Source organism: Nannobrachium achirus (assembly GCF_963921795.1).
Source record: "Nannobrachium achirus genome assembly, chromosome: 16".
In the NCBI taxonomy this organism is placed as follows: Eukaryota; Metazoa; Chordata; class Actinopteri; order Myctophiformes; family Myctophidae; genus Nannobrachium; species Nannobrachium achirus.
The window spans coordinates 53,773,661-53,800,938 of record NC_137823.1 but is presented as its reverse complement, the minus strand read 5'-3'; the positions used below and the strand labels follow the sequence as shown (position 1 = coordinate 53,800,938).

Genomic DNA, 27,278 nt, shown 5'->3' with positions numbered 1-27,278 from the left:
GCCTTGCATGGTTCCTCTTTCCTAAAGAGTCAGCTACTGAAGTGTATGTGTTTTGTCGTCTCCATGGTTACCATGTGCTTATAGTGTTGATAGGAGGCCCAAGTCTTCTTCCTGATCACTTCCTGTTCCCTCAACTTCCCTGTGACTTCCTGTTTCCTCTGTCCGCGCTCCACACGTCTTTGTTATTGAGAAGAAGGGTAACTTTTTAAGCTGGGTCCAGTGATGCCTTTTCTTCCTTCATTTGCATTTCACGATGCTTCATTCAACCACTGTTGTTGAACTTTTTGGATTAAGCGGTTAAGAGACAAGCTTCTCCTGTATTGATAAAAAACAAACAAAAAAAATTCTATGTTTATTTTTTTCATGAAGAAATCAAAGAAAAATCTAAGAAATTCCATGAATTAGAGCTCAATAAGAAGTAGTGAAAGTCGCGTTGTGAGCTTGTAGATCTGCTCTTTTCACTAGTTTGGGTCCCGGGCAAACGTCAACATTTTCTTTTGGGTCACGAGCTAAAAAGTTTGGGAACCACTGCGTTAGGTGACGGAGGAGAAAGCACTCCTGGGTAGGGAATAAGTGAGGGGTGGGGGTACGGCTTAGGGCTGTCACAATTACTACATAATCGTCTAATCGCAATTATTTGACATAATCACAATTATTTTGTCATAATCGTTTCCATGTTGAAAAATGTTCATATATTTTAAAAAATGAGTGGAAAGATAGTGTAAATAGCAGATATTCAAGCTCACAACGCGTCGCATCTTGTAGATCAGTTATTTCCACTCTCAATGTTCTTTTTTAACTCATCTAGTGCCATTCCCGAGATATCTCGTGAAATGCACTCGAGTATCTGTAGTGCCATTCACGAGATATCTCGGGAAAAGTAATATATTACTGTAACGGCGAGTACATTACCGAGAAGAATGGCCGGCGGTCCGGAGACGAAATCCGTCGCTGATTTCGCATCATCACGGCTCCACGAGCACAAAATAGTCCCATCCATAACATTGAGGTGGACGGGGGATCTCATCTTTAATGTCCATTATCTCAAAACTACACTTTAGAAGCTAGGATGGAGGCAGATGCTCGCTTATGTTACACAGTTATAAAAGCTCCCGGTCAGCCATTACACAACTCCACGTGGACACAGATCGGTTCCGGCGCACGACCCGATGACGTCAGACCGGAAGTGATTGCGCTGTGGACTTCTGGCCTTCAAAATAAGATAACGGCGGTGATGCCAGCCTGAAGGTGGCATCGTGGACTTTATAATCCGTTAATTTCATGGGCACTAAATGAGTTGTTTAAGTATAAAGTTGTCAAATATGTCAGTAATTTCTTTGTATATTTAGGTCATGTGTCATATCTAGTCTACCATGTGTAACTTCAAAGCCTAAAAAGACAAACAGGAATGTAATTGTCAATGACAAAAACACAATTAAATTGTTAATCGCAATTATTTGAGTGATAATTAATCGTCAAGTAAAATGTCATAATCGTGACAGCCCTATTACGGCTTATGTGTTGTTGTTGATATTTGATCTAATTTCTCTCTCTCTCTCTCTCTCTCTCTCTCTCTCTCTCTCTCTCTCTCTCTCTCTCTCTTTGTCTCTCTGTCTCTCTCTCTCTGTCTCTCTGTCTCTCTCTCTCTCTCTGTCTCTCTGTCTCTCTCTCTCTCTCTGTCTCTCTGTGTCTCTCTCCCATGCAGCCTGGGTGGGCTCTCTGTCCATGGGGATGATCTTCTTCTGCTCTCCCATCGTCAGTGTGTTCACAGACATCCTGGGCTGCAGAACGACGGCGGTGGCTGGAGCCGCCGTGGGCCTCATCGGCTTATTGGCCAGCTCCTTCGTCAAGTAAGGAACATCTCCACCAACACTGGCTCACGATTGGTTATCTGTAAAGGGTGGAGATAAGGAGGAGGAATGCCCATTTTTTACCAACTTCCATTAAATGATTTTCAGGCCAAGGACCCCTTAGTTGAGAGAGAGATGAAGCAGACAGCCCCCATAACCTTATTCCATATAGTTTCATTGTTTGATAGCACGATCATCAGTGTATTTTGGATTCATGTCAATGTGTGTTTTCAGATATTTAACCACTTGAACCGTCAATACTTAATTAACTTGATCTTTCACTCTGTACTTAGTCTGCTATTTTTCCCACCAAACCTCTTTGCTGAAAATAGCCGATCTACAAGCTCACAACGCCTCGCAGTGCGAGGCGTTGTGAGCTTGTAGATCTGCTATTTTTGGCTAAACTTCTAAGAACGTTAGGGTTCAAGTGGTTCATAAAAAAGGAGAAAAAAATGATTCTAGCACACAAAGAATTGGAGGACCCCCTGTAGTAACTCTGAGGACCCCCTAGGGGTTCCCGGACCCCCTGTTGAATACCCTTGGCTTAAACCCTACTTACAGTAGTCGGCCCGGAGTCTCCCAGGGCTCTACACCAAATCTCTTTGCTAAAATCAAACCTCGGTTCGAAGTGGAAGTGTGTGTGTGTGTGTGTGTGTGTGTGTGTGTGTGTGTGTGTGTGTGTGTGTGTGTGTGTGTGTGTGTGTGTGTGTGTGTGTGTGTGTGTGTGTGTGTGTGTGTGTGTGTGTGTGTGTGTTTGTGCCTGCACAACAGCGCCCCTCCTTTAACTTGTGTGGCCACTCAAGGTATTGCCAACCCAGCCAGCCAGCCACATAGCCAGCCAGCCACGGACATACCTGTCTATTGGGAGCGCTTTCACCGCTCCAAAAATAACTCATAGGTTGCCTTTTTTCCCTTTTTTTTAGATTGACTAATAAAAGTAACTGCACAGTTTATTGCTACAATTTACTGATACATGGTTTTATTGATGAGTGACCTGATATAACAATCATCATTCATCATCATTATAACGATCAACATTTGTGGAAATGTGTTATTAATTTGTTCATTTTCTTTTCCCCTATATGCAACAGCTGGTTAGTTCCTATTCTCCCAAAGTTGACTTCAAGCTGTGTGTGTGTGTGTGTGTGTGTGTGTGTGTGTGCGTGTGCGTGTGCGTGCGTGTGCGTGTGCGCACACAAACACACCAAACATCCCATAATCACCAAATAACCACATTTATTTTCTTTCGGTTGAAGTAACATACCAGTGATCCTCCTTCTCTTTGCCAATAGTTTTATTACCATTCATTTGCCCTTCAGGAGGTTGTCAAACTGCATTTGCCAGCAAAGAGCAACATTTTTACTTTAGGCCAGACATAAAGAATGGTATTTACTACATAAACAAACATTTGGAAATGCTTAATCTGCCCACCCTCTTCCACGTTGGAATTCTGCCCCAAATTCAACGTGTAACCCCAGTGGAAATACTCTTTGTGATCGATTGAATTCTTTGCGAGGAATTACAATTTGCTCAAGTTAAAACACAACCTCTTAAAATGTAATTTCTTGAATTTCCTATGTTTCTAGATCTGCTTCATGTGGGTTGATGTGGTTAAACCTGCTGAACCGCTGAAGCTGATAACTGTTGGCCTAAGGGGTGTGGCCATGACTGTGTCATATAGATTAGTGTGATGCAAGCCTCTACCGCAGTTAGACTGGACATGCATTGACGTTGTCCTTAAATGGCTCCTTTCAAGATGGTGGTGGAAGATTGATTGCCTCCACCTCCAATCTGTGCATAGATATCTGTGAATCTGAGTATGTCATGATTATTCATCATGTGAATAATAACAGCAGAAATAGAAATAATAATAATACATTATTGATATAGCAATTTTACGATTACAAAGAGATTTATACACACATGGACAAATAAACAACAATAAGTAACACAAATTAACATTAATAAGTAAAACAAAAAATACCTGATCTACAATCTCACAATGCGCCCTGATGCAACACATCACGAGCTTGCGCTTTGGCAATTACGTTTGTGCAACAAAGTATACATTTTAGGTGCTAGATTGGTTAAGAAACATAAAATCAAACCATCGGTTCGAATTGGGGCGGTGAATTTGAGCATCTATACCCTGTGTGTCTAGGCTGCGCAGCAGTGCCCTCTTCTGGTCACCCAGCGGTATTGCAGCTATTTATGCTGAACGGGACAGGGGGACAGGGCATGACGGAGACACACAAAGCTATCCATTGGGAGCGCTGTTCCACCGCTCCAAAAAACACTGTACTATAATCAGGGCAGGAATTTCATGGAGGCCATGGCCTCTGTTGCCCCTTAGTTTGGCCTTGTGCCCTTCAAACCAATGGCATGACCTGAGGCCACAGTGGCCTTAATGCCCCAACTGACTGTACCACTTTCTTGTCAATATGTAGACAGTAAACAATGGTGTCTCTTTTTTGTCATGTAGACAGAGTCTTTTGTTGAGATTCTGAAATCTTAACTCCCCAGAGTCCCCATCTTTAAACCAATCCAGTGACTTTGATTGGTGCCGGGCTGAGCAAAGTTAGCATGGATCAGATTGTAAATACCATCATTTATCTTTCACTGCAGATTAGGTTATCAACCCTAACCCTTAAATTCAACAAATGGACTAAAACCATGTTTTATTTGATGGCCTAAAAAAATTGACAACATCAAAGGCCAAGTGGCCTTGACCCTAAAATGATGAAATTCCAGGCCTGACTATAACACAGTTTTTTTCCCACAGGACCCTGGGCCCCCTGTACTTCACCTACGGCATTGTGTTTGCGTGCGGCTGCTCCTTCGCCTACCAGCCCAGCCTGGTCATCCTGGGCCACTACTTCAAGAAGCGCCTGGGCCTGGTCAACGGCATCGTGACGGCGGGCAGCAGCGGCTTCACCATCGCCCTGCCCTACGTGCTGTCGGGCCTGCTGGAGCGCGTGGGCCTGCACAACACCATGCGCGTGCTCGCCATCCTCATGTTCGTCCTCATGCTGGCCGGCTTCACCTACCGGCCGCTGCTGCCCACCAAGCCGCGGAGCAGCGCGGGCCGCTGCCCCCGCTTGGGCGAGGTCTTCAACGTGAACATCTGGAAGTCCCTGGGATACCGCATCTGGGCCTTGGGGATCCCCGCTGCCCTCTACGGTTACTTTGTGCCTTACGTTCACCTGGTGAGTTGTTGTTGTTGTTGTTCATCCATTATGACAGAGATGGGTATTATGTGTGACTCTGGAGTTAGAGTGGCCGCCATATTGGAGAGAAGTTGGGTCTCTTCTCACCTCCTTCAATGGTGTTACCAATGAAACTAATGAAGGCTCTGTTCCATTTCATCTAGCACAGTGGTTCTCAAACTTTTTATTTCAAGGGCCCCCATAACACTGAGAGTGTATAAATGGAATCATACAGGTTCCATTTGTGCACTCTCAGGGTTACACACCTTTTAAGGGGTCATTTGGAACCCCCAAGGAACCATGAGGGTCCCTGGACCACACTTTGAGACTTGCATGCTTTCCGCCATCGGTGTGTGTGATTGTGTGTGCGAATGGGTGAATGTAATACACATTTTAAAGTGCTTTGGATGAAGGTGCTATACACATGCACCATTTACCATTGAGCTATGGCCTCTCCTACTTTAAATAATTCTCTTTTTGGTTTCTTTAGTTGCGTAAGCGACTCCCAAACAAGTTGTCCTCAAAACCCTCCACACAGTGGAGTCTGGGGGCTCTGCTGTAGCGAGGCCATCCTGTTGGGCAGAGCACTCGATCTCTGCAGCGCCTGACGAGCCTCATGCTCAGGAAGCTGAGTGAAATGATTGTAGCGTTCCTCAACATAAATACTAGGTTGGAATGCATCAATGCAACCTGTTTGTATACAAATAATTGGTCTATTGAGCATATCGTCACTGTCGAGAAGAAACCTTGTATCTCCAAGTTTCAAATGTGTAAATTTTTTCGCAAAGTAAAGCACTGCTTCATCATACAAGGCCATCGCACAAAAGTAGTGGTGCGAGGCGTTGTGTGCTTGTAGATCGTCTGTTTTCACTAGTTTAAATCATTTTTAAGATGACAAATGCAAAATGAACGGTTTTGGACATACAAGGTTTTCACCCGACAACGACGATATTCACATGGTGGCCAGTTGTTGTGGTTGTTCCTTCATACTCTACTATCACTATCACAAACTTACAAACGTGTTTGCATGTTCAGTCCACTTTCCCACCCATACTGTACGTGGCCGTGACATAGAATAACATCACGTGGAGGAAGATATGTAGCCTAATCCTGAACACCAACAGAGAATCCATTGAACGATTTCCCCCCGCGTTTGCCATCCTGTGTTTTGCGTGTGTTCTGTGGGTTTTAGGAGAGGAGCATATGTTGAAAAAGGGGACCAGAGGGTCAACTGGGGAGCGGCAAACAAAGATATCATCATAACAGATAATGAGTGACGTTCACGTGAAAGGCGAGAGGTAGGGCAACCCTTACTCCTGCATGGGGGGGGGGGCTCCCCAGTGCGAGTAATGTTACCAGTGGGTTGAGTTCTTACATGGGAATGAATGGGTGCCTCAGGGCAGGCCTCTCTGAGACCACACTATTCATTGGGATCAACTCGAGTGTGTCAGGCATTTACACCTGGAGGTCTTTTCTACAATGACTTATAAATAGCCAATAAGGATAAGGACTGTCCGTAGTACTATGTTAACCACTAAAACAGTGTTTCTCAATCTTTTTTGGCTTGAGTACCCCCTTTCCCTGATTTCTGAATCCAAGTATCCAATCCAAATAGTAGTATATGATGCTATTTCAAGAATATAAAATCACACATAAGGAATGGAGTGAAGGAGTTTCAAACGGTTTTCAGGTCAATAACTTAAATACATTCAAGCAACTTTAAAACACATCCCAGTTGCCTGATACCATGTAATTTGGGTTAGCAACTCAGGCTCATATCAAGTTTCTCCCATTTGTCATCATTAAACATAACAGTACATGTTTTTCCCCTCCTAATTCAATTGTAGTCAATTATTTAACTGTGAACAATATTAGCATGATTTATACTTCCATTTTTCTTTTTTGGGGGGCAATTTCTAAGTACCCCCTGCAATACCTCCGTGTACCCCTAGGGGTACACGTAACCCCATTTGAGAAACACTGCACTAAAACACGATCTACAGGTATTCCTTGGACATGAATTGTGACAATAGCTATTCTACGGTCTCACAACGTTCTGTGTTTTAGATCGGCTTTTTTAACTGAATGTTCACCTGTTTTTTTGCCAGATGTTCTTGTCTTTTATGACATTCCCAGAATAGGGACACTTATGGTTCATGTGGTTTTCAAAATGATCCACACAGTAACATCAGGACACTTTTTTGTTTGAATTGACACCAATTTGACTGTCACAGGATCAGTACAACTAGTCTTGTATCGTCTTTCATTGGCACAGCTCCAGTTTTCACAAGAAACTTAATCCCTACACTTTGACAACTATTAGTATGGTTGCTCTGTTGGGAAACCACACTAATAAAAACATTTCCTAAAAGGGGTCTGCATCCAGAGGCAGTGGTGTAAAGTACTGTACTTAAGTAACATTTTTAGGTATTTGTACTTTTCTTGAGTATTTCCAATTTCCAATTCTTTCACCTCTACTCCATTAGGGTGCCCTCACACCAAAATACCTATGAGAGTGGAATCCGCGTTCCGCCAATGCATTTCAATGAGAGTGAAGCGGTTTCATGCCAGCAGAGGATTTGTGCAAAAACGCTCCCTTATCATTGAAATGCATTGGCGGAACGCGGATTCCACTCTCATAGGTATTTTGGTGTGAGGGCACCCTTACATCTCGTATTCAAATATAAATATATACTCCACTACATTTATTGAAAACTTTAGTTACTAATTACTTTGTAGACTGATAAAACATACATTAACCACTTCAACCCTATATACATTTTGGCCATCTGAAAATAGACGATCAAAAAGCTCACAATGTGTCACAATGCGACGCCGACGCATTGTCAGCTTGTAGATCTGCTATTGAAATAGCACATTCTGCACAATGAGTACTTTCTACTTTTGGTACTTTAAGTACATTTTGATGCCAATACTTTTTTACTTTTACTCGTGTACATTTTGAATTTTTACTTTGACTTGTAATAGAGTATTTCTACATTGCAGTGTTGATACCTTTACTTGTGTAACGAATGTGATTATTTTTCCACCGCTGGCCAGAGGCTACGGCCATTTGGGAAGCGCTGTGATGATAAGTGACCAGCAGGCCTGCGTTGAGCCCCAGCGGGGTCTCAGTCTGGGTAGCAGACACTGGAGATGTGTTGGGAAAACACAGGCTATAGGAGCCGCAGGAGAGGGGCTGACCTCGCTCCAATAACGGTCAGCTTTGTCCAAACAAACAGCCAACTCCTGAACCCAACCTTTCCACACACATCCCAGCTCTACGCCTTCACACCTCGTAAGATGTTTTCACCGATATCATATGTTCCCGTCCTAATAGTCTGAGTAGCGTGTGACTCTTGGGAAACCTAAGACGTGTTTACTTTAACTGTACTCTGACTGCAGCTCGAGTCTCGCTGTCATATTTGCTTACATTCGCCGGGATGCAGGGTTGAACCGTCCTGTGTACACACACATACTGTACAGGACAGGTACAAGCGTACCGAGGAATTAGGGAGACGCTGCGAAGCGCCGTTTTCTGCCACGCAGTCGAGCAAAGCAAAGCGAGCCTCGGGTTAGGTCAACATTCACACGGACAGAGCATAAACAGTCTTGACCCTTTGACCAATGACCATGATGCTTTGGAGCCTGTAGCGTTCACTGTTACGACATATTATCGAAACTTTCCATAAAATACATAATGTGTCAAATTGATTTAGTTCTAAGTCACCTAAACTGTAAAGCAAAAGAGACTACCGTATACATAACATGAAACTGGATTTTTATATTATGAGGAATCATATTTTTGTAGATTAAAAGGCTTAAATAACGGAGCCAAACTGTTTCAAAACAGTTTACATAAACAGCTTTTGAGAGGGGGCAGACAAAAGAGAAGGATCATGGTTTAAGATTAATGTGCCAAAAGATGGCATGTCTCTGAATTATATAATCAGAGGAAATGTTTGGCACACAGCGAGGTTAACTTGTATTGGCTATTTTCAACATTTCTTGTCTGACTTTATTTTAGTTTTTGAGTGTGTATGTATGTCCGTATGTCCGTCCCGCAAAGCTTGGCATTGGCCAAACTTCGCTTGACACCACAACAATTACATAAAACGCACCGCTCACTTATTTTTGACAGTGAAAATAGCCTTTTTGACAATAATGACATGTGCAAAATATGGACACCATGTTCAATTAAGTTAAGTGCTTAAAGAGGTACACAAATCTGACAGGCCACCAGCACTCCCTCTGCCCCTAAAGGCTACTTTTAACCAAACCGATTCGGCCGCGAATCGGCGGCGGAAGGCGGCGGATAGCGTCTGTTGCCGAACGGGAGCTCATCGTCGGGTTTTCGGTAGCGGGTCGGGAACGTTATCGACCGAAAACTGGAAAACTGGACATGCTTAGTTTTGTTGAGTCGCCCCTCGCCGTCGGTAAGATTGAGGGAGTTGTAGAATAGTTGCTACTGCTGCAAAACCAAGCCAAAATAAGCCAGAGACATTTTCCCGTCGCATACTTTTACTAAATACCACATTCTCAATCTCCACTCTCAATTCCTATTCCAATCTGATCCAAAGCAAAGCTAGTAGTAGGCTAGTAATAGTGCAGCAGCTGCCCGTGTTTTTTTTTTTTTCTTCTCCTCTGCACGGAGAACAGTCACGTACAGAGTGCCTCCGGGTTCGGTTGCCAAATTCTGTGAGTGAAATAAGCGACCAGGTCTAGCCCAAAAGCCGCGACCAGTTTCACCTCTGAGCTCTATTACATTAGTTATTTTATGAAATAATGTTGACAGCAAGGCCAAATAAGCAACTACACTTCAGAAACAAGCCCAAACAAAAGCAACCCACAACTAGTAACATTATAGGAAAACAGGATCAACGTTGCTTATAACGAGCAGACCTGGCACCACTGCCATACAGTAACTACAGTCGGTGTCGTCTGAAAAAATAAATAAGTGCTTAGTTTTTTGCAGTTCTTTGCAGTTCTTTGCAGTCTGTATACAGTCAGAAGGAGTCTCCTGTAGGCTGTTTGGTGTGGAGACACCTTAAGAGGAATTAACATGACAGTTAATGATCTCACTGACGCTGCATACATTACTTCATACAGCTAAAGATATAGACCGTAGTCGGTGCTTTGCTTGAGGGCTCTCTACGTCCTCTCCCTTTTCAACACATGGCTGCCTTAGGACCATTGCTCAGTGACAAAAGGATGTACTTTGTAAAATCCTGAATGTACACTTAACTGCTTTCAACCTGGCGTCTCTATTGCAAAAACACAATGTGTTGTGGAGCTTGTAGAGATGTACTGTAGACAGTATACTGTAGGGTTAAAAACAGAATCTGATTCTGTATTAATACATTTTGCTGCTCAAGTATCCCTGGGGTTCCCTGGACCCCACTTCGGCCCCTTTTCCACCGGGGTTGAACCGGTTCAGTTCATTCTCTGCCTAATATTGAACCAGTTCAGAGTGTTTCCACTGAAAATGAATTGGTTCAGAACCATAAAAGTTGGTTCGGAACTGGAACCGATAAAATGGCTGCCGGTTACGTGAAAGTATGGGTTTCAAGAATCTAGGCAAAGAACCGGTTCTGGTTCTTTCTCCCGTCTATGGGATGAACCAGAGGTGAGCATTTCCACAGAGAACCGTAGTTGATTCCGAACGGGGAACCACAACATTTTTGGTTCCTCTGGTTCAATCATGGTTCAATCTGGTGGAAACGCATAAGGGCCTTTTCCACCAAAAGAAAGTTGTTTCAAGAACCAGTGCCGTTCAACTTTCTTGGAACCTTGGTTTGTTATTGCGAACCGGCCGCGAACTGGCTTGCGTTTCCACCATATTGAACCAGAGGAACCAAGGATTTTGTGATTCCCGTTCCGAACCAACTTTTACGGTTCGGAACCAACTCTGTTCTCGGGTGGAAAAGCTCACCTCTGGTTCATTCATCCCATAGGCGGGAGAAAGAACGTGAACCGGTTCTTTGCCGGTCGAAAAGCACCCTAAGTGAAAGTGAAATGTCACTGCCCCTGCAGTGATGGTCAGTACTCGGTATCCCACATATAACCACACATACACACACATCATCACAAAGTCATGGGTTCACATCCAGATTGTGACCTGTGACGCATGCTCCGAATCCCTGTTTCCTGTCTCCTTCCGCACAGTAAAATCCTCAGTGTTAACTTAATTTGGGGACATTTGGGTTCGTTTTGGCAGATCCCAGAGTTACAGAGGATTGCACTGTGTTGCAAAATGTTATCTAATAAAGCAGGCATGCCTTAGAAATAGTCTTGAAAAACAGAGGGAAAGCATCGTGTCTCCACAATCAGATTGTTCAGTTCAGGAAGGGAGTGTGTGGGGAATAACACAGCTGCTCAAATTAGCGGGGAGAGTGGTGTCAGGCCTCTCTCTCTCTCTCTCTCTCTCTCTCTCTCTCTCTCTCTCTCTCTCTCTCTCTCTCTCTCTCTCTCTCTCTCTCTCTCTCTCTCTCTCTCTCTCTCTGCTCTTATCCCCATAGCAAAGTGCTGAGTACAGCCTTTTAAAGTTACATGTCCTTTTCCACTTTCAAAGCCAACCCCCACCTATCAGCTCAGAGTCTGTGGTGAGGGGGTAAAGTCCAGCAAATACAGGCCACCCACAAGAACGAACGCACACACACACACACACACACACACACACACACACACACACACACACACACACACACACCTACAGTACCTACTGTACTCAAGGCAAGGCATACATACATACATACAGTATGCACTGTGCTTATAAATAATAATATTACGTATGCAATAGCAGTGCAGTGATACTGTAAAGGAATTCGTTTCAGTAGGGTTACTTTATACTAGGCTATCTATCTATCTGTCGAAAATCCCTCGGTTGTACCAGTTTCTTTTATGAAAATGGCAAGAATACTTTCTGAATCTCTTTTCAAACTCTTACCCTGGCATAATGTAAGCCCTCCCACATACTAGGACACACTGTTCTCTATATTTCCTGTTTTACTCGGCCGTGGTTGACGAGCAGACTCCCCCCAATCGTAGCACGTCCTACAAACCTACAGTTATTAGTCCCTACCTGGGGATGTGTGTGCCCCAACTACTGTATTTGCAGACGTCCTGGGATGCGCATGCCTCGACCTCGAGCAGACTTGACAAAAATGTTATAATTTCAGATTAGTTATTTACTTTTTTCTGTATGGACTTACGCTACACAAAATATAAACATAATGAAATAGCTAATCGAATAATGGAAATCTCCCCATTCATTAGTGGTATAGATCAGTGGTTCTCAACCTGTGGGTCGAGACCCCCAGGGGGGTCCCCAAATTATTTTAGGGGGTCCCCAGATGATTAACTTAATGTGCAACATTGTTTTCTCACTCAGCAGTAAACAAGCGTTTAAGTGTATAGAGGTTATCTGCACATTTCTAAGTGACAATTTAAGGACTTTTAATACCTCTAAAATAACAAATTAAACATTGGCCAAATTGTCAAATATTAGGCAGAAATTTTGAAAATTGCCAATCTACATGCTACATGCTACATAGCCAATCACAACGCCTCGCGTTGTGAGGCGTTGTGAGCATGTAGATCTGCTATTTTCACAACAGAACCGTGTTATACAACATGCAATTCCTCAACTCTTAGTGCTTGTCAGGGTGGGGGGGTCCCCAGTTAATATATGATTGTTTTGGGGTCACGGCCTGAAAAGGTTGAGAACCACTGGTATAGATAGTCCATGTAAAACACATGTTAGTGGTATAGATAGTCTGTAAAGCGCCTTGGATAATGGCGCTATTTAAATGCACCATTTACCATGTATTGAAATTACACACCCAAGGGTGTGTAATTTCAGAAATAGTAACAGTAGTAAGTAAATAATACATTATATAGTAGTAAGTAATATCAGAAATTACACACATAACATGCCAAAGGAAAATGCAATAATTGATCAAATGTAACTTTTCTTGTAAAGCTCGCAAGGTTTCATGCCCATGGGTCCAGGGTTGGTAGATTACATTGAAAGGTTTGATACAGATGGCTAATTACAGTACCTGCCTGCATGCGATTGTAATCAGTAACCTACTGTAATAGGTCATGCAAAACTGATTACTTTCATTAAACTTTGGATTACTTAACCACGTTAACCCTGGCGTTCCTGTTTTGGGCATGTCCTTATAGGCGAAGATTGTTCCAAATACAGTATCTCACAATTTTTCAAAAATTATTTAAACTTGTACAGTAGGTCAGCTATTTTCGAAGAGCCAAAGTTTTAATTCAATGTTAATGTAATTATGTATTAAAGTATTGATTTTGGAGTAATCCAAAGTAATAAACCACGTAGTGGTGTGGTGTGCCCACAGTGTATGTACTGTATTATGAGTAACAGCCTTCACACTTCCCAACATGGTTTTATCTGAGGCTTGTAACCATCAGCCTGTTTAAACTGCCAGCTATGCTTTTAAGAGCTCATTACAGTGCGTTTTATGACATGCACCTGTAGGGCTGCCGTGTGTCTTGGAGGAGGTCTGGATATTCAATTAGCTATAAAACAGTACGAGAGAGTGTGTTAGCCTTAGGTGTAATGTTAGATTACTTTATTATGGTTTAGTTCACTGTTATAGCTGCCGAGATTTGACACTATACAATTACAGGGTTTAAGTGGTTAATGTGGAAATTATATGAGCGAGACAATAATATTCTCATGGTTCGATGTCTGGCTCATGAGCCATCTGTCATGTCCCTTCCTCTGCCCAGCTTCTCCTTCCTGTCTCTCGCTTGACAGCTGTAATGCAGAGCAGTATAATCAGAGAGTGGTGTCACCGCGGGGTCAGAAACAGCGCTGGTCACGTGGTGCATTGTCACTTTACACCTCATAGACTTCAATGCATTTTGTAAACTTCCGGTTCGCCGTTTGTCACTATACGCCAATAGATGTGTGCGTAGAAGACCTGGCCCCATGAAGTGAACGGGAGTGACGCAACTCTCCATTCTAGGGCTCTGCTGTAATGTACCTCTAATGTGACGACAAAGGAGTGCACTGCTAAAAGCAGTGACATCCTTGTGGTACATCTATACAGTAAAAGAAATGTTCATTGTTCATTTATCCATTTGTAATGATAAGGATTTTACTGTGGAGTTTTTGGACGTAAGGTACAGACTTAATCCCAGAATCCATCTCATGACCTCACCTCTGTTGCCCGTCTTTCTCTCTCCATCCCTCCTTCCTTGTCTCTCTCCTCTGCACTATGTTAGAAAATTCTGAAATGCGTCCAAATAACATGAACCTTCTCGTTGCAGTCAGTTTTAGTTCCATGAATTTCTCCTTATCAGAAGGTTGTCAAACAGCATTTTGCAGGAAAGTGTAAGGCAATGCACTAAAGAATGTATTTACACCATAAACACATTTGGAAAGGCTTTTCTGCCCCACCCTGTAGCTCTTTGGAATTTTACTTTAAAACACTTGTGGTGTCCTTTTCACTTCTACTCAGGCTTTTGTGTGCACACCAGGCAGTTTTTAAGTTGTTTGATTCAATAATTACATATTTCACGTTCATTTGATCAGACACGCCCCCCTCCTATTCACCTTCAAACTCATTGAAAATACTCATTGAAATCACACACCCCTACTTCGGATGATGCCCTCTTTTTGTATTTTCGTAGGTTCATTTTTATTTTCCGTTTTCACATACACATTTAAGCAACAAATTGAGTGATTAATTATACATTTTACACAATGGATTTAGTTATGAATTAACTTATATTGTTCTTCTAATCAATGGGGAAATAAAGTAATCAGAAATAAAGTAGTTATTTCTGATGATGCAACATTACATTACAGAAACGAAATAGCTAATTGAAAAATGTATTGTGATTAATAGACCTGATTTTTGTCATTTCTACCTTTTATGCTGGCTGATATACCAACTTAATTTCCCCCATGTATTTATAAAGAAATTAGAATCCAAAGGTGTGTAATTTCACATCATAATGTGCTACAGTAAAAAAAAAAAAAAAAAAATCACCAGGTTCTTTGTTTGTGCTGCATAATCAGACAATGCACAGAGCCACTGTGGAGTTGGTTTTCTTAATTAAACATGTTGAAACGCATAGGTTAGATGAGGACATGGGATTATGAGCTTTGTCAAATTGAGCTTAATCTCATTTGGTGTTTGAGTTGTACACTGTGAATGTCACTCACTCACTCATCCCATGGCCTAGTGGGCCGTAGGGGTGTCATGCTGTGAATGTACAGTCGTGAAAGTAGCATGACATGTAATTACCAGCAGTAGAACATCGCTACTGTCTGCGTGCGTCCCTGTTTCTCTCTGATACACTTTCATTGTCTACCTCTGTACATCTGTCTCTCAAAGTTCTGTTATTCAATTTCTCTGTCATCCGCAAGTCTGATTATTAATTCCTTTCGTCAGTTATGTTTCTATCACCAGTCAATCAAATGTTGTGATTGACAGAATGTTATCTTTCATCAGGCTGGATACTCACTTCATTATTATCACTCTTGGTATGGAAGGGTAATTTAATAATATAATAGATATTTATAAGCACAGTGCATACTGTATGTATGTATGCCTTGCCTTGAGTACAGCTAATGTAATAACACTGGGACATTTTATGTAGTACACTTATAGTTTTTATTTAGATAATGTAATAATACTGGGACATTTTATGTAGTACACTTATAGTTTTTATTTAGATAATGTAATAATACTGGGACATTTTATGTAATACACTTATAGTTTTTATTTTTTAACTATTGTTAGCATCTAGTGTCAGTACATCACATGTACAGTGGAGGGACAGGAGCATTGTAATAGGCTAGTTAGTAGTTTAGAGCCCATAAGCTGAACGAAAAGGTGCCAGATTCCTCATCATAACCTTTATTTCAACTCAGGCCCTCATTTTCAATGTAGCCGAGATTCAACATAATACTCAATATACAATATACATTTATAAACAGCAATATCTTGCTGTATATTGGCTACAGTTACAGTCCATAGTTTCACAGGACACACATCTCATAGCCAGCATGGAGGAATGATTACCTTGTGATTATTTGGGAGTCGAGGTCCATGGTCTGCAGTGTGCACACACACACACACACACACACACACACACACACACACACACACACACACACACACACACACACACACACACACACACACACACACGCACACAGGCCTGATAGGACTGATCGCAATTTCTCAGCCTGGTGAAGACATTAAAATCACACCCGTGTGAAGTGGAGCTGTGTGTGTGTGTGTGTGTGTGTGTGTGTGTGTGTGTGTGTGTGTGTGTGTGTGTGGATCATGTGTACCGATTTTTGTGACGTTTGAAGAAAATATGTAGGAAAAGGAGCAAAAAGTGTGTTTTGGAGAAAATTCAAGATGGCGGAAAATCTATCATGGCGCCAAAACGTAAAGTGGGGTGTTATAGCGCCACCATGAGGCCAAATGACACAATTATTTTTTATTTAATCCTTGAAATCATTATGAACCTCCTCTCCAAGTCTTGAAACTGTAGCCCCTGTGGTTTGCGAGAGACAAATAATTGAATGTGAGTTTTTGCGATTCCCATTCTAAGTCAATGGGGAAAATTAATTCACTAATAAATTAATATCAATTAAACTATAGAACCTTTCTCTTAGAAAAGTAATAGCCCACGATTCCCGAGTAAGCCGGTCGATTTGACATATGGCGCGAGTGTGTGGTGGCAAAACTGTGGGACTAGTGGCGTGCCGAAGTTTAGGAAGTTCAGGCTACATACACACAGACACACACACACACAGACACACACACACACAGACCCACACAGCCACGTATAGGGAGCCTGTGCTTCACACAGCTCCAAAAAGCAGGGGCACGAGATAGGGCTGTGATCATCACTGATGGTACAGTATGAGATTCCAAGGGCTCGCACACATGCAACATGTGCAGATGGTTTTGTTTAGTCATTACTGGCAGTCCAGTGAGATTTGTATGTCGTCACGGGTCCCCAGAATTCCAAATTGGCTCCCTGCTGTTCAGCAAAGTGTGTTTCTGCCTTCTTGTGCAAAGTTCATTCCTTGTGTTCTTGAAGTAAGGCCAGGGTAAAGCAGGGATAATTCAGTTACCCTTTTACTTGACAATAGCTTCAGACTCATCTGCATCAGACTCATTGTGAATGAATTAGCCATGTCTGTCGGCAACGTCCCAAAGATGTCTGTGTCTGTGTGCTGCTTATTTAGTCAGAAAGGCCAGGGACATTCTATGGCCACGTGTCTCCACTGTATAGTAAGGGTGTGTGCGTGCCTGTGAATGAATTTGGGACACATATGGAGCCAGGGACACTCAGCGCTGACTGCTGAATGTGTGTAAAGTTTAATCAACCAAAAGATGTGTGTGCAGGGGCGTCACACCAAATTCTGGGTCCTGGGTACAAGGATTCACTGCGGGCCCCCCATGAATGTTAACTATTGAAAAATAGCAGATATTTTTGTGAAATTCTGCTATTGTGAAATTGTGAAATTGTGAAAATGGGTGCAAGAAACCCATGTTTCTATGTCAGTGATGCTCAAACTTTTTCATGTGAAGGACCCCCAAAATGATATGAATTTGGCCACGGACCCCCGTCTCAAAATATTTAGTTCCAGGGACCCCCCAAGAAGCAAAATTTTAGTTACAAATGTTCGCTTAAAAAATACATATTCAAAGATTTGCACATATTTTCACGACTTTTTCAAAAATAGCAGTTCTACAAGCTCGCAGCGCGGTGCCGCGCTGTGAACTTGTATATCTGCTATTTTTCAATAGCTAAAGTTACTAGGGCCCTCCACCTTGGGCCCTAGTAACTCAGTCCCACTTTCCTACCCCCTTGTGACGCCGCTGTGTGTGTGTATTTAGTAAGTATTAAGTCAGTATTGGATGTTCCATGCTACAGGGCCACCTGTCTGGCAGCGGCCCTAACATCACATCCGCTTGGACCATGTGCCCACAATACGTGACCACACACACACACACACACACACACACACACACACACACACACACACACACACACACACACACACACACACATGCTCATGCCCAGGAGGTAGTCTGTAGAAAGGTTGTGTTCATAACAACCCCACGTCACTTTGTTTTTAATGATCTACTACAGGTAGATGGAAGTCGTCGCTGTTCGGTGGAAACCTTGTCCAAAATGCTTACTTTTCAGGAAATGTTCCAATGGTTCCAAATTCCAATTCGTTATTATTTAGCCGCAAGCACTTGTTAATACTGTTCATTAGTTAAACATTTATAAAACCCACACACAGACCTAACAACTTTCACTTTCACTTTCAAAAGAAATATATTAAAAAAAGAAACTATTCTGATCCACAAGCTTGTAGATCGGCTATTTTGGCTACTTTTGCAAGTCTTATACGTCAAACCTTAAAATAAAAAATAAAAAGAAGAACCCCATTGAATGGACATTAGCCCTGTATGAGATAAGTACGAGATTCCAAGGGCTAAGCACTAAGCAAACCCCCCATGGTATACAAGAGCAGGCCTAAGCAATACATTGATAGATTGATAGATAGCAGACATAAATCACAGCAGTATTTGAGCCTATGCCAGACTCGGATCAAAAGGTGGAGGCTGGGGTGGAGGAGGAAGCTAAAGCAGCAGCAGAAGTGTACCGAGCAAGCAGCAAGAGAAGCAGAGATTTATTGAACGCAGAAGCCGTATTTAAAGGAGACGCTCTGTTAGAGCATGAGCTTTGATTGTTGTTACATCAGGAATAGCGTGATGTAATGATGTAATGATGTAATGATGTAATGATGTAATGGCCAGCAGTGCTGTGAATGAAGAGTAGGAAGCAAAGCTGATTGAAAACAATCAGCTGACTGACAGCCGATCACAGCTGAGGCGTGTATGACTCCTGTGTCCTGCATGAACTAACGCTATACTTCATATATTAGGACAGTGGTTCCCCTCCTTTTCTGGATCAGATGGCATCAGCTGTTGAAATAAAACAGATCTTGGGAAGTTTTGGGGAGGACAATGAAGAGTAGTGGAACCAAATCCAAATGGAACCAAATCCATTTGATTCCATTTGTATACTCTCAGAGTATCTGTCCTATGTCTCATACGGGGGCGTTGCTATGACAACTTTGCCTCTCGGGATCAATAAAGTCCTACTTATCCAGCTCAGATAATAGTCTATAATGAAAGTAAAGCTTTGAAGACGCCATATTGACCAGATCCGGAAAACAAGCCAATTACCGTAGTCTGCATTTGAAGATTAAATCAGTCTACATCAGTGAGGGTGCACGTTCAACCACTGCAGGAAATATCATATTGTGCTTCTTAGACAGAATGATCATGGCTCAACAGAAAGAGTTAGTTTTTCTGTGCAATAACCAACTGCAGGACACAACACCCACTTGCAAGCTAGCACAAGTCCTCCAGTACATTACAGACATAACTGATACAGTCTGTGAATGGGTCAACGAGTACAAAAGGGAATTTAAAACACAACCAGACCCGTTTAGCAAGGCTCTCTATTTGGGATGGCCACCTTGCAGATTTAGCAGCTATCATTAACCACTTAAACACGATATACTTAGTTGATCGGGGACCCCCAGGCCTCTACACTAGGATCCTCTAGTTTTTCCCTCTTCACCCGCAAGAATAGCAGATATACAAGCTCACAACATGATTTCTTCCCCCCCCCCCCCCAGAATAGTAAAGCTAGGGTTCATGTGGTTAAACTAACTTTATGATATATCTACTGAGGCGGACATAAATGTGTTTCTTACTTAGCTGAATAGACAGACTAATTGTGTCACGTGAATAGTTCAGGCGTGTGTGCGTGCGTGTGTGCGTGCGTGCTTGCTCATTGCTGTTTTCTCTGTGACTGTTGTGTGTGTGTGTGTGTGTGTGTGTGTGTGTGTGTGTGTGTGTGTGTGTGTGTGTGTGTGTGTGTGTGTGTGTGTGTGTGTGTGTGTGTGTGTGTGTGTGTGTGTGTGTGTGTGTGTGTGTGTGTGTGTGTGTGTGTGTGTGTGTGTGTGTGTACGGCACGTGGTGCATTCCGTGTGTGTGTGTGTGTGTGTGTGTGTGTGTGTGTGTGTGTGTGTGTGTGTGTGTGTGTGTGTGTGTGTGTGTGTGTGTGTGTGTGTGTGTGTGTGTGTGTGTGTGTGTGTGTGTGTGTGTGTGTGTGTGTGTGTGTGTGTGTACAGAAAGTGCATGACCCCTCGCGGCTCAGACGTCTGCAGTGTGTGAGCGATGGGTCGTCCAGAGCACATGACGCTGCCGCTGGCTGCTTCTGGTGACCTGGTAGTCTTACTCAGCAGGAAGAGGCAGTGGGGGACATGCTGAGCACAGCAGACCCACTCACAGTCACACCACCACCTCTGTCTCACTGCCACGGGGCTGAGACTTCATAGCTTTTATGGTCACGATCAGTGGTGGAAAAAGTAATCAACTTTTGTACTTAAAGGAGGACTTTGCCACTTTTCAACCCATCTTCATATAATAGGTCCACACTAATGTTCATAATAAAATAGCACTTTTTTTTTTTCAGTTCAGAAATCCATCTTCTTGTGACATTTTCCCAAAAAAAGAATTAATCAATATTTTTGAAAGAAATATTTAGATTTGTATTATCGCGAGAACAATGGCTTCCACTTTAACATTGCAACTTTTCAGGAGTAGAAAGCCTGCATTTTCTATTAGCTTGGATTCCCAATCGATGATGTCACAAGACGATGGGTTTCTGACCTGCCCATAACCCTCCTCTGAGGAAAAAAGAAAAAAGTTATTTTTTAGTGAGGACCAATTATATGAAGATAGGTTGAAAAGTGGTGAAGTACTCCTTTAAGTAAAAGTATCAATGTAAAAATACTGTTACAAGTAAAAGTCCAGAATTCAAAATTTGCTTGACTAAAAGTACAAAAGTATTGGCACGGCCCGAGATTATAATAGTATGATACAGTAGGTCACGTGGTCTCTCTGAAAACGGTCTGAAACAGTCTGAAACTCATGTCACAGTGTAATCTGCCCCTCGCTCCCCAACAACAGCTGACCAGTACAGTAAGTAGTCTAAGTACAGTCAATTAATTTGATTGGCTTATAATTGTGCATTCCCACAATGACATCATAAAAATATTAACTCATATTTTAAGATGACTTTTTAAAGTGACTGTACCCCTTTAGGTGACAGTACCTCTTTAAAGTACCAAAAGTAGATAGTACTCATTATGCAGAATATCCCATTTCAAGTTTTCAAATGTATAAAAATCTTTTGAAAATAGCAGATCTACAAGCTCACAGTACAGTACTTAAGAAAATGTACTTAGCTACTTTACACCACTGGTCACGATAACTCTTTGCTGTCAGATGATTGCGACATCATGGCCGTGTACAGTAGGAGCATATACTGTGAGCTCATAAATCGTGAGCTTTGGCTTTACATATCGCAAATGATTTACTCGTACAGTGTGAGTGCTAGTAGTGGTAAAAAACAAACATTTGTTCAACCGTATCTCAACCGTAACTCCATACACAGTACAGTATGTCGGTCCTCACCAATTCTCACTATAGGACGGTTTCTTTCATCTTGTGCTCTGTCTCAGTGTTGGGATGTGGATAGTTTCATGTTTGCAAGGTAGATTTCAAGCTTTATTGTGGCCACTACATTAGAGTGCTAACGTTCCAGGTAGAGATGATGTACTTAACATGATCTACAAATCCTCAGCCAATGGTCCCACCGCAGGTATATACATATTCCAACTGTGCACAGCCCACCTCTGAGAGACAGAGAGTGAGCAGAAGGAATCATTAAGTGAGGAGCCATATATGGAAAATTGGAGATGCATGTTCTTCCAACAATTTAAGCCCTACAGTATGTAGTTACCGTAGTTACAATAAAAGAACAACAAAAGTTGATCCTTATATGTTGGTGAAGAGATTTGATGTAGAGGGGAAAAGAATGCAGCCCAGTATTAGAGTAGTCCCTAATATGTATTTAAATTAAAATTGCTGTATTTCTTTTTTTATATATATAATTTTTATCCCACAATTTTTGTAACCCATTTTTTCCACCATTGCCAATTGCCTAAGCTGTAATCCTGGTCTCTGCTCTCCCTCTGCCACGCCTGGGGAGAGCCCCGAACTGAGCTCACGCTTCCTTCAGTGCATGAGGAGTGAGCAGGCCTCTTCTTTTCACCTGACAGGAGGGAGCAGCTTCCCCTGTTGGACATGGCGCGTGGAAGGAACACGTTATTCCAACCAGTTCCTTTCCCCTCCATCAGGCGCCCCGGCTGGCCAGGGGGAGGCTTTATAGAGACCAGGATTACTGCATGTTTTTGTGAGGGTATCTACCCTAGGGGACACGGGGAGAACATGCAAACTCCACACAGAAAGGCCCTTTTGCCACAAAGGGCATACAACAACACTTAAACCCTATATACTTTGTTGACCCGGGCGGGATAACCTAGGGGTCTATTGTGGGTGCCTATATTTACCTATCATGGCACGCCCAGAAAAGAGACACTATAACTAGGGTTCATATGGGTTAAAGATGGCCCTTGGCCACAGTGCTTTTAGATGTCTAGGTTGTCAACAACTCATTCCACAGGTGTTGGTGACAACAACACACATCTCTATTACTGTGTGTGTGTGTGTGTGTGTGTGTGTGTGTGTGTGTGTGTGTGTGTGTGTGTGTGTGTGTGTGTGTGTGTGTGTGTGTGTGTGTGTGTGTGTGTGTGTGTGTGTGTGTGTGTGTGTGTGTGTGTGTGTGTGTGTATGTTGGAGTGGTGCATGATACATTTGTGCATGCATGAGTGTGCGCACGCACACACACACACACACACACACACACACACACACACACACACACACACACACTTGTATGTACCGGTACATTATGCATACCTGTCCTTTCGCAGAGCATCAGGTACGATGTACTGTCCTTTATACTGTTGTCCTATTTTAACCACATGAACCCTAGAGTCCCTATACTGACCTGGGCAAAATAGCTGATCTACCTGCTCGCTATACATCACAACACAAGGCGTTCTGAGCTTGTACATTTGGTGAAGAGATGTGGTATAGAGGGGGGGAAAAGGATGGGACCAAGAATAGACCCCTGGGGAACCCCTTGAAGTATTAGGCAGGGTTTTTAAGCCATTACTGTTTACATACCGGTATATTATATCCTACCTCTTATTCTGTATTTGATCTCTACTCTTACCTGTGTCTTTGTTACACAAAGCAGCACCGCAGTGTGCTGCTATGACAACTGAATTTCCCTCTGGGCCAATAAAGGTCTATCACACACGCACGTGCACACAGACACACACACACACACACACGCACACACACACACACACACACACACACACACACACACACACACACACACACACACACACACACACACACACACACACACACACACACACACACACACACATGTTTGTATGCATCCATTACGGGGACCAACTGCAGGGTCATCATGTATGGGGACACCACTTTCCTGTGGTCCCACAGGCCTGGAAAAAATCAGGCAAGTTCAGAAAAAAATCCTTAACAAGACTATCACCTCAGATTCTAGATTGGATGAAGTATTATCACAGACTTGTCCTGAACGTGCATCTTGGGGACTTATATGAATCCATGGTTCATGGGGACTTAATTTGCATACACACAGATCTGTGCATGAAGTCATGGTTCATGGGTACCTCATTAACATATCATTTAAATAACACACACAGCTGTTTTTTTACACCAAAATGGGGACTCAATGTCCTGGGTACATTTAATATTGATGAATTGTATGCAGGAAGCTTTGTGTACAGATACAGACTTCCAGAAAGCAAGTCAGAATTCAGAGTGGGCCCTGTAACCTAACCCTGGACTTGTCTGAGGCTGTCTCACAGGAGACTAGAGAGGACAGCGGGGAACACACAAGGACACTGGATGCTTTAAGGAAAGGGCATACAATATAAATGCTTATTACCCGGCCTGTTTGGATTCTTGATTCTGATTGGTCGAGCGCTGAAATCAGAGGTCTGTTATCACCCGATAACAGACCGCTCCGCTCTATAACAGACCGCTGCCTAATCAAAGACTCAGAGCACCTGCTGCAGTCAAGTTGCACTGCGTGAACCTTGTGCTGTAGCCAACATGTCAGCCATGTAAACAACCACACAGCGACATTTACAACTAAACGTTGATCTCAAGAATGTTTTAAAAAATATTTTAAGCGAGAAATAGAGGACGTAGTATCAGAAAATGGATTCTATCTAATCAGCACTTCCTTGTTTTCCAAGGCGACCGTGTCGCGCTGGGAGGACGCCCAGCGCAACACTTGTGGAACACTTCCAGCCGTCTGTAAACAAGGAAATACTTTGTTTTGTTTTTGGTTTTGAGTCAAATTATTACTTTTATTTAGTAGCCGGGTAATAAGCGGGATAATGAATGGCTCCTTGGTGAATGACGACAGATAACTTCCCTTCGGACTGATAACTCCCCTCGGCTAGCGCCTCGGGGAGTTATCAGTCCGTCGGTCAGTTATCTGTCGTCATTCACCGCGGAGCCATTCATTATCCCTTACTTATTACATGGCTTGGTTGAATGCTTGATTCTGATTGGTCAGTCGCTGAATTAATCGGTCAGTTATTTCTGGATAATGACTCTATATCAGACCTCTGCCTAATCAAACCCTCTCAGCACTGCGGCTGCGCCCTGCTGATTTACTGCTGTTTCCAACATGACAGCCATGTAAACACACACACACACACACACTGTGACACACATTGTCATTTACAGCTAAACATTGTCTCAAAAATGTTTTTGAAAACATTTGAGCAAGAAATAGACGAAGCAGTGCCCGAAAATGGATTCTATTTGATCAACTCACTTCCTTGTTTTCCAACAGTGCAGATGGGCTGCATGCAGCTGGGCTGACGCGGCCAGCGTGAAACTTAAGGAATACTTTTTTTTTATGTGTTTTGGGTCAATTTATTAATTTATGTTAGGTAGCCATGTAATAAGCGGGATAATATCTGGCTTCAGGAAGGTTTAACCGCCTCGGTGGTTGAACTCCCTGTCGGTGAATTATCTGCCAACAATGACCGGAGATATTATCCCTTACATACTGTATGTTCACTACATTTTACTTGAGTTTGATACTTTACATTCTCTTTACAATATTTTAATAATTTAGTTGCATACCAAATACAGATCAAATGTAGATCATTTTTCCATGAAAAAAAAAAAAAAGCTTGATTCAAGAATGATTCTCAGTTCAAAATAGCAATATTTATTAGGCAATATCAAACAAAACTGTTTTCAGGAACTGTAAACATTCAGGAACTGTAAACATTACAGCGAATCATTTCAAGGAGCCGCAGTTTTACATGCATTTAGGCTGCGGACCTCCCATTTAACCTGCCAGGGTCCATTTGGTACTATTTGTACACTCTCTATACCGACCCATGAGGGCATTATTTAGCTAGGTACCCCCTGGAACTCCTGAAACCTGAAAACATGAACACATGAACCAAGGTTCATGTTTTAGGTTATTAGAGAAAGTAAAAGGTGAGTGTTCATTATTTTGCATTTGGTGCCTTCTTTTGTTTTAGGGATTTTAGCCACACACACACACCTACTGTGTCCTCATCAGGACTGGCAGGTACAGTATGCTCAGGTGTTTTCTTATGGCTATGGTAACAACATAATGGGGGGAAGAAGGAATATAAGTTATAAAACAAGTTAAACACAACTAACAAATTAAAAACAAGTAACAGAAAAGCATAATTCTGTGAATGATTCGTAATCCATTTCATATAGAGGCCACAGAGCTGCCAAACAGAAGAGGCCGTGGGAGACCAAAGAAATCGAAGCAGTGGAGAGGCACTTGATTAGATTCATCAACTCCTTACGTGTCCCAGGAAAGATGGAGTGTGTCCAATGCTTAAAAGCTGAGCCATTGGCTCTTAAAAACAGAGATTGGCAGTCTGTGAAATTCTTTGTCTACAACCGCATTCTAAAGATAAAGAAAAATATCTAGATTTGCACAAAAATATCTAGTTTGCAAAGTTGAACTAGTTGCACTAAAATGTTCCACAAAAATATCTAGTTTGCAAAGTTGAACTAGTTGCACTAAAATGTTCCACAAGTTGCACTAAGTGTTGAGAATTTATAGTTTTACTTAAAGGACAACTTTATTTTATTTAACATTTTTTAGGTTATAAGAGAAAGTTAAAGGTGAGTTTTTTTTTGTTTTTGTTTTTTTCCCATTTGCTGCTTTCTTTCGTTTTAGGGATTTTAGCTGCTTTTGACAGAGGGCGGGGGCATTCAAACAGGGGCCTACATATGTATTTCTTTACAAAATGTAAAGAAATACAAGAAGTGATCGTCTTGGCAGTGACTGGATCTTGCCGTGGTGCTGTGATGGAGCCGTCTGTGTCTGTGGGGCAGTTGCCATCACCTGCTGCACACACGTCATTCAATGTCTGTGAAGAATAAGATTCATTAAATATTTAAAAGTCAAAAGGTAGGCATGTCAAAATCACCGTGTGACCCGGTCTGGAGTGGATGATATTGCTACGTCATGTTGTAGTATTGTTTTGTAGTCAGACAGACCGGAACATTCAATCGATACAATGGGGGAAAGGAGGAAGGAAGTAAGTATGGAAGGAATGTTCCTGTCTGTCTGACTACACAACGACACTACAACATGATGTAGCGATATCATCCGCTTACGACCTGATAACAAACCTGAAACTGAATGCTGCCCAGGCTAGTTGGACAGTAGGTATTTCAAACACATTTGGTGTGCGGTCTATGAGTATGTGGTTTATGAGTACTTTTTAAATGTACACCTTATTATGAAATCCCCATTTAAGCAAATATAAGATAAACAATCAGATGTGAGATCAGATAATGTTCTCACTGGTACAGTAGATTATAATCAACAACCAAAATGCACTTTACAATACCTACATAGCCATAAGACAACACTGGAGAGAAAGTCTAGGGATGTGATCAGTGTGGACAACGCTTCTCTAAAATGAATAGCCTTAAAATGGATCAGATAATTGATGCATTCCGTAAACTTACACACACATACACACACACACACACACACACATCAGTTTTGGGGACCCTGTGGTAATGTGCATCATGGGGACACGTCTTCTGAAATTTCAGTTCTTCTGGAACAT

At 42.3% G+C, this 27,278-nt stretch overlaps 1 protein-coding gene across 1 annotated transcript in view; it reads left to right on the top strand.

The window, feature by feature from the left end:
• The window catches only part of slc16a10 (solute carrier family 16 member 10), a 79,059-nt gene that overhangs the window by 26,270 nt on the left and 25,511 nt on the right, over window positions 1-27,278 (top strand). Inside the window, exons 2-3 of the mRNA XM_080744254.1 lie at window positions 1,706-1,850; window positions 4,633-5,056. Of these exons, the coding sequence (XP_080600380.1) occupies window positions 1,706-1,850; window positions 4,633-5,056 (569 nt within the window). The remainder of the gene's footprint in view (window positions 1-1,705; window positions 1,851-4,632; window positions 5,057-27,278) is intronic.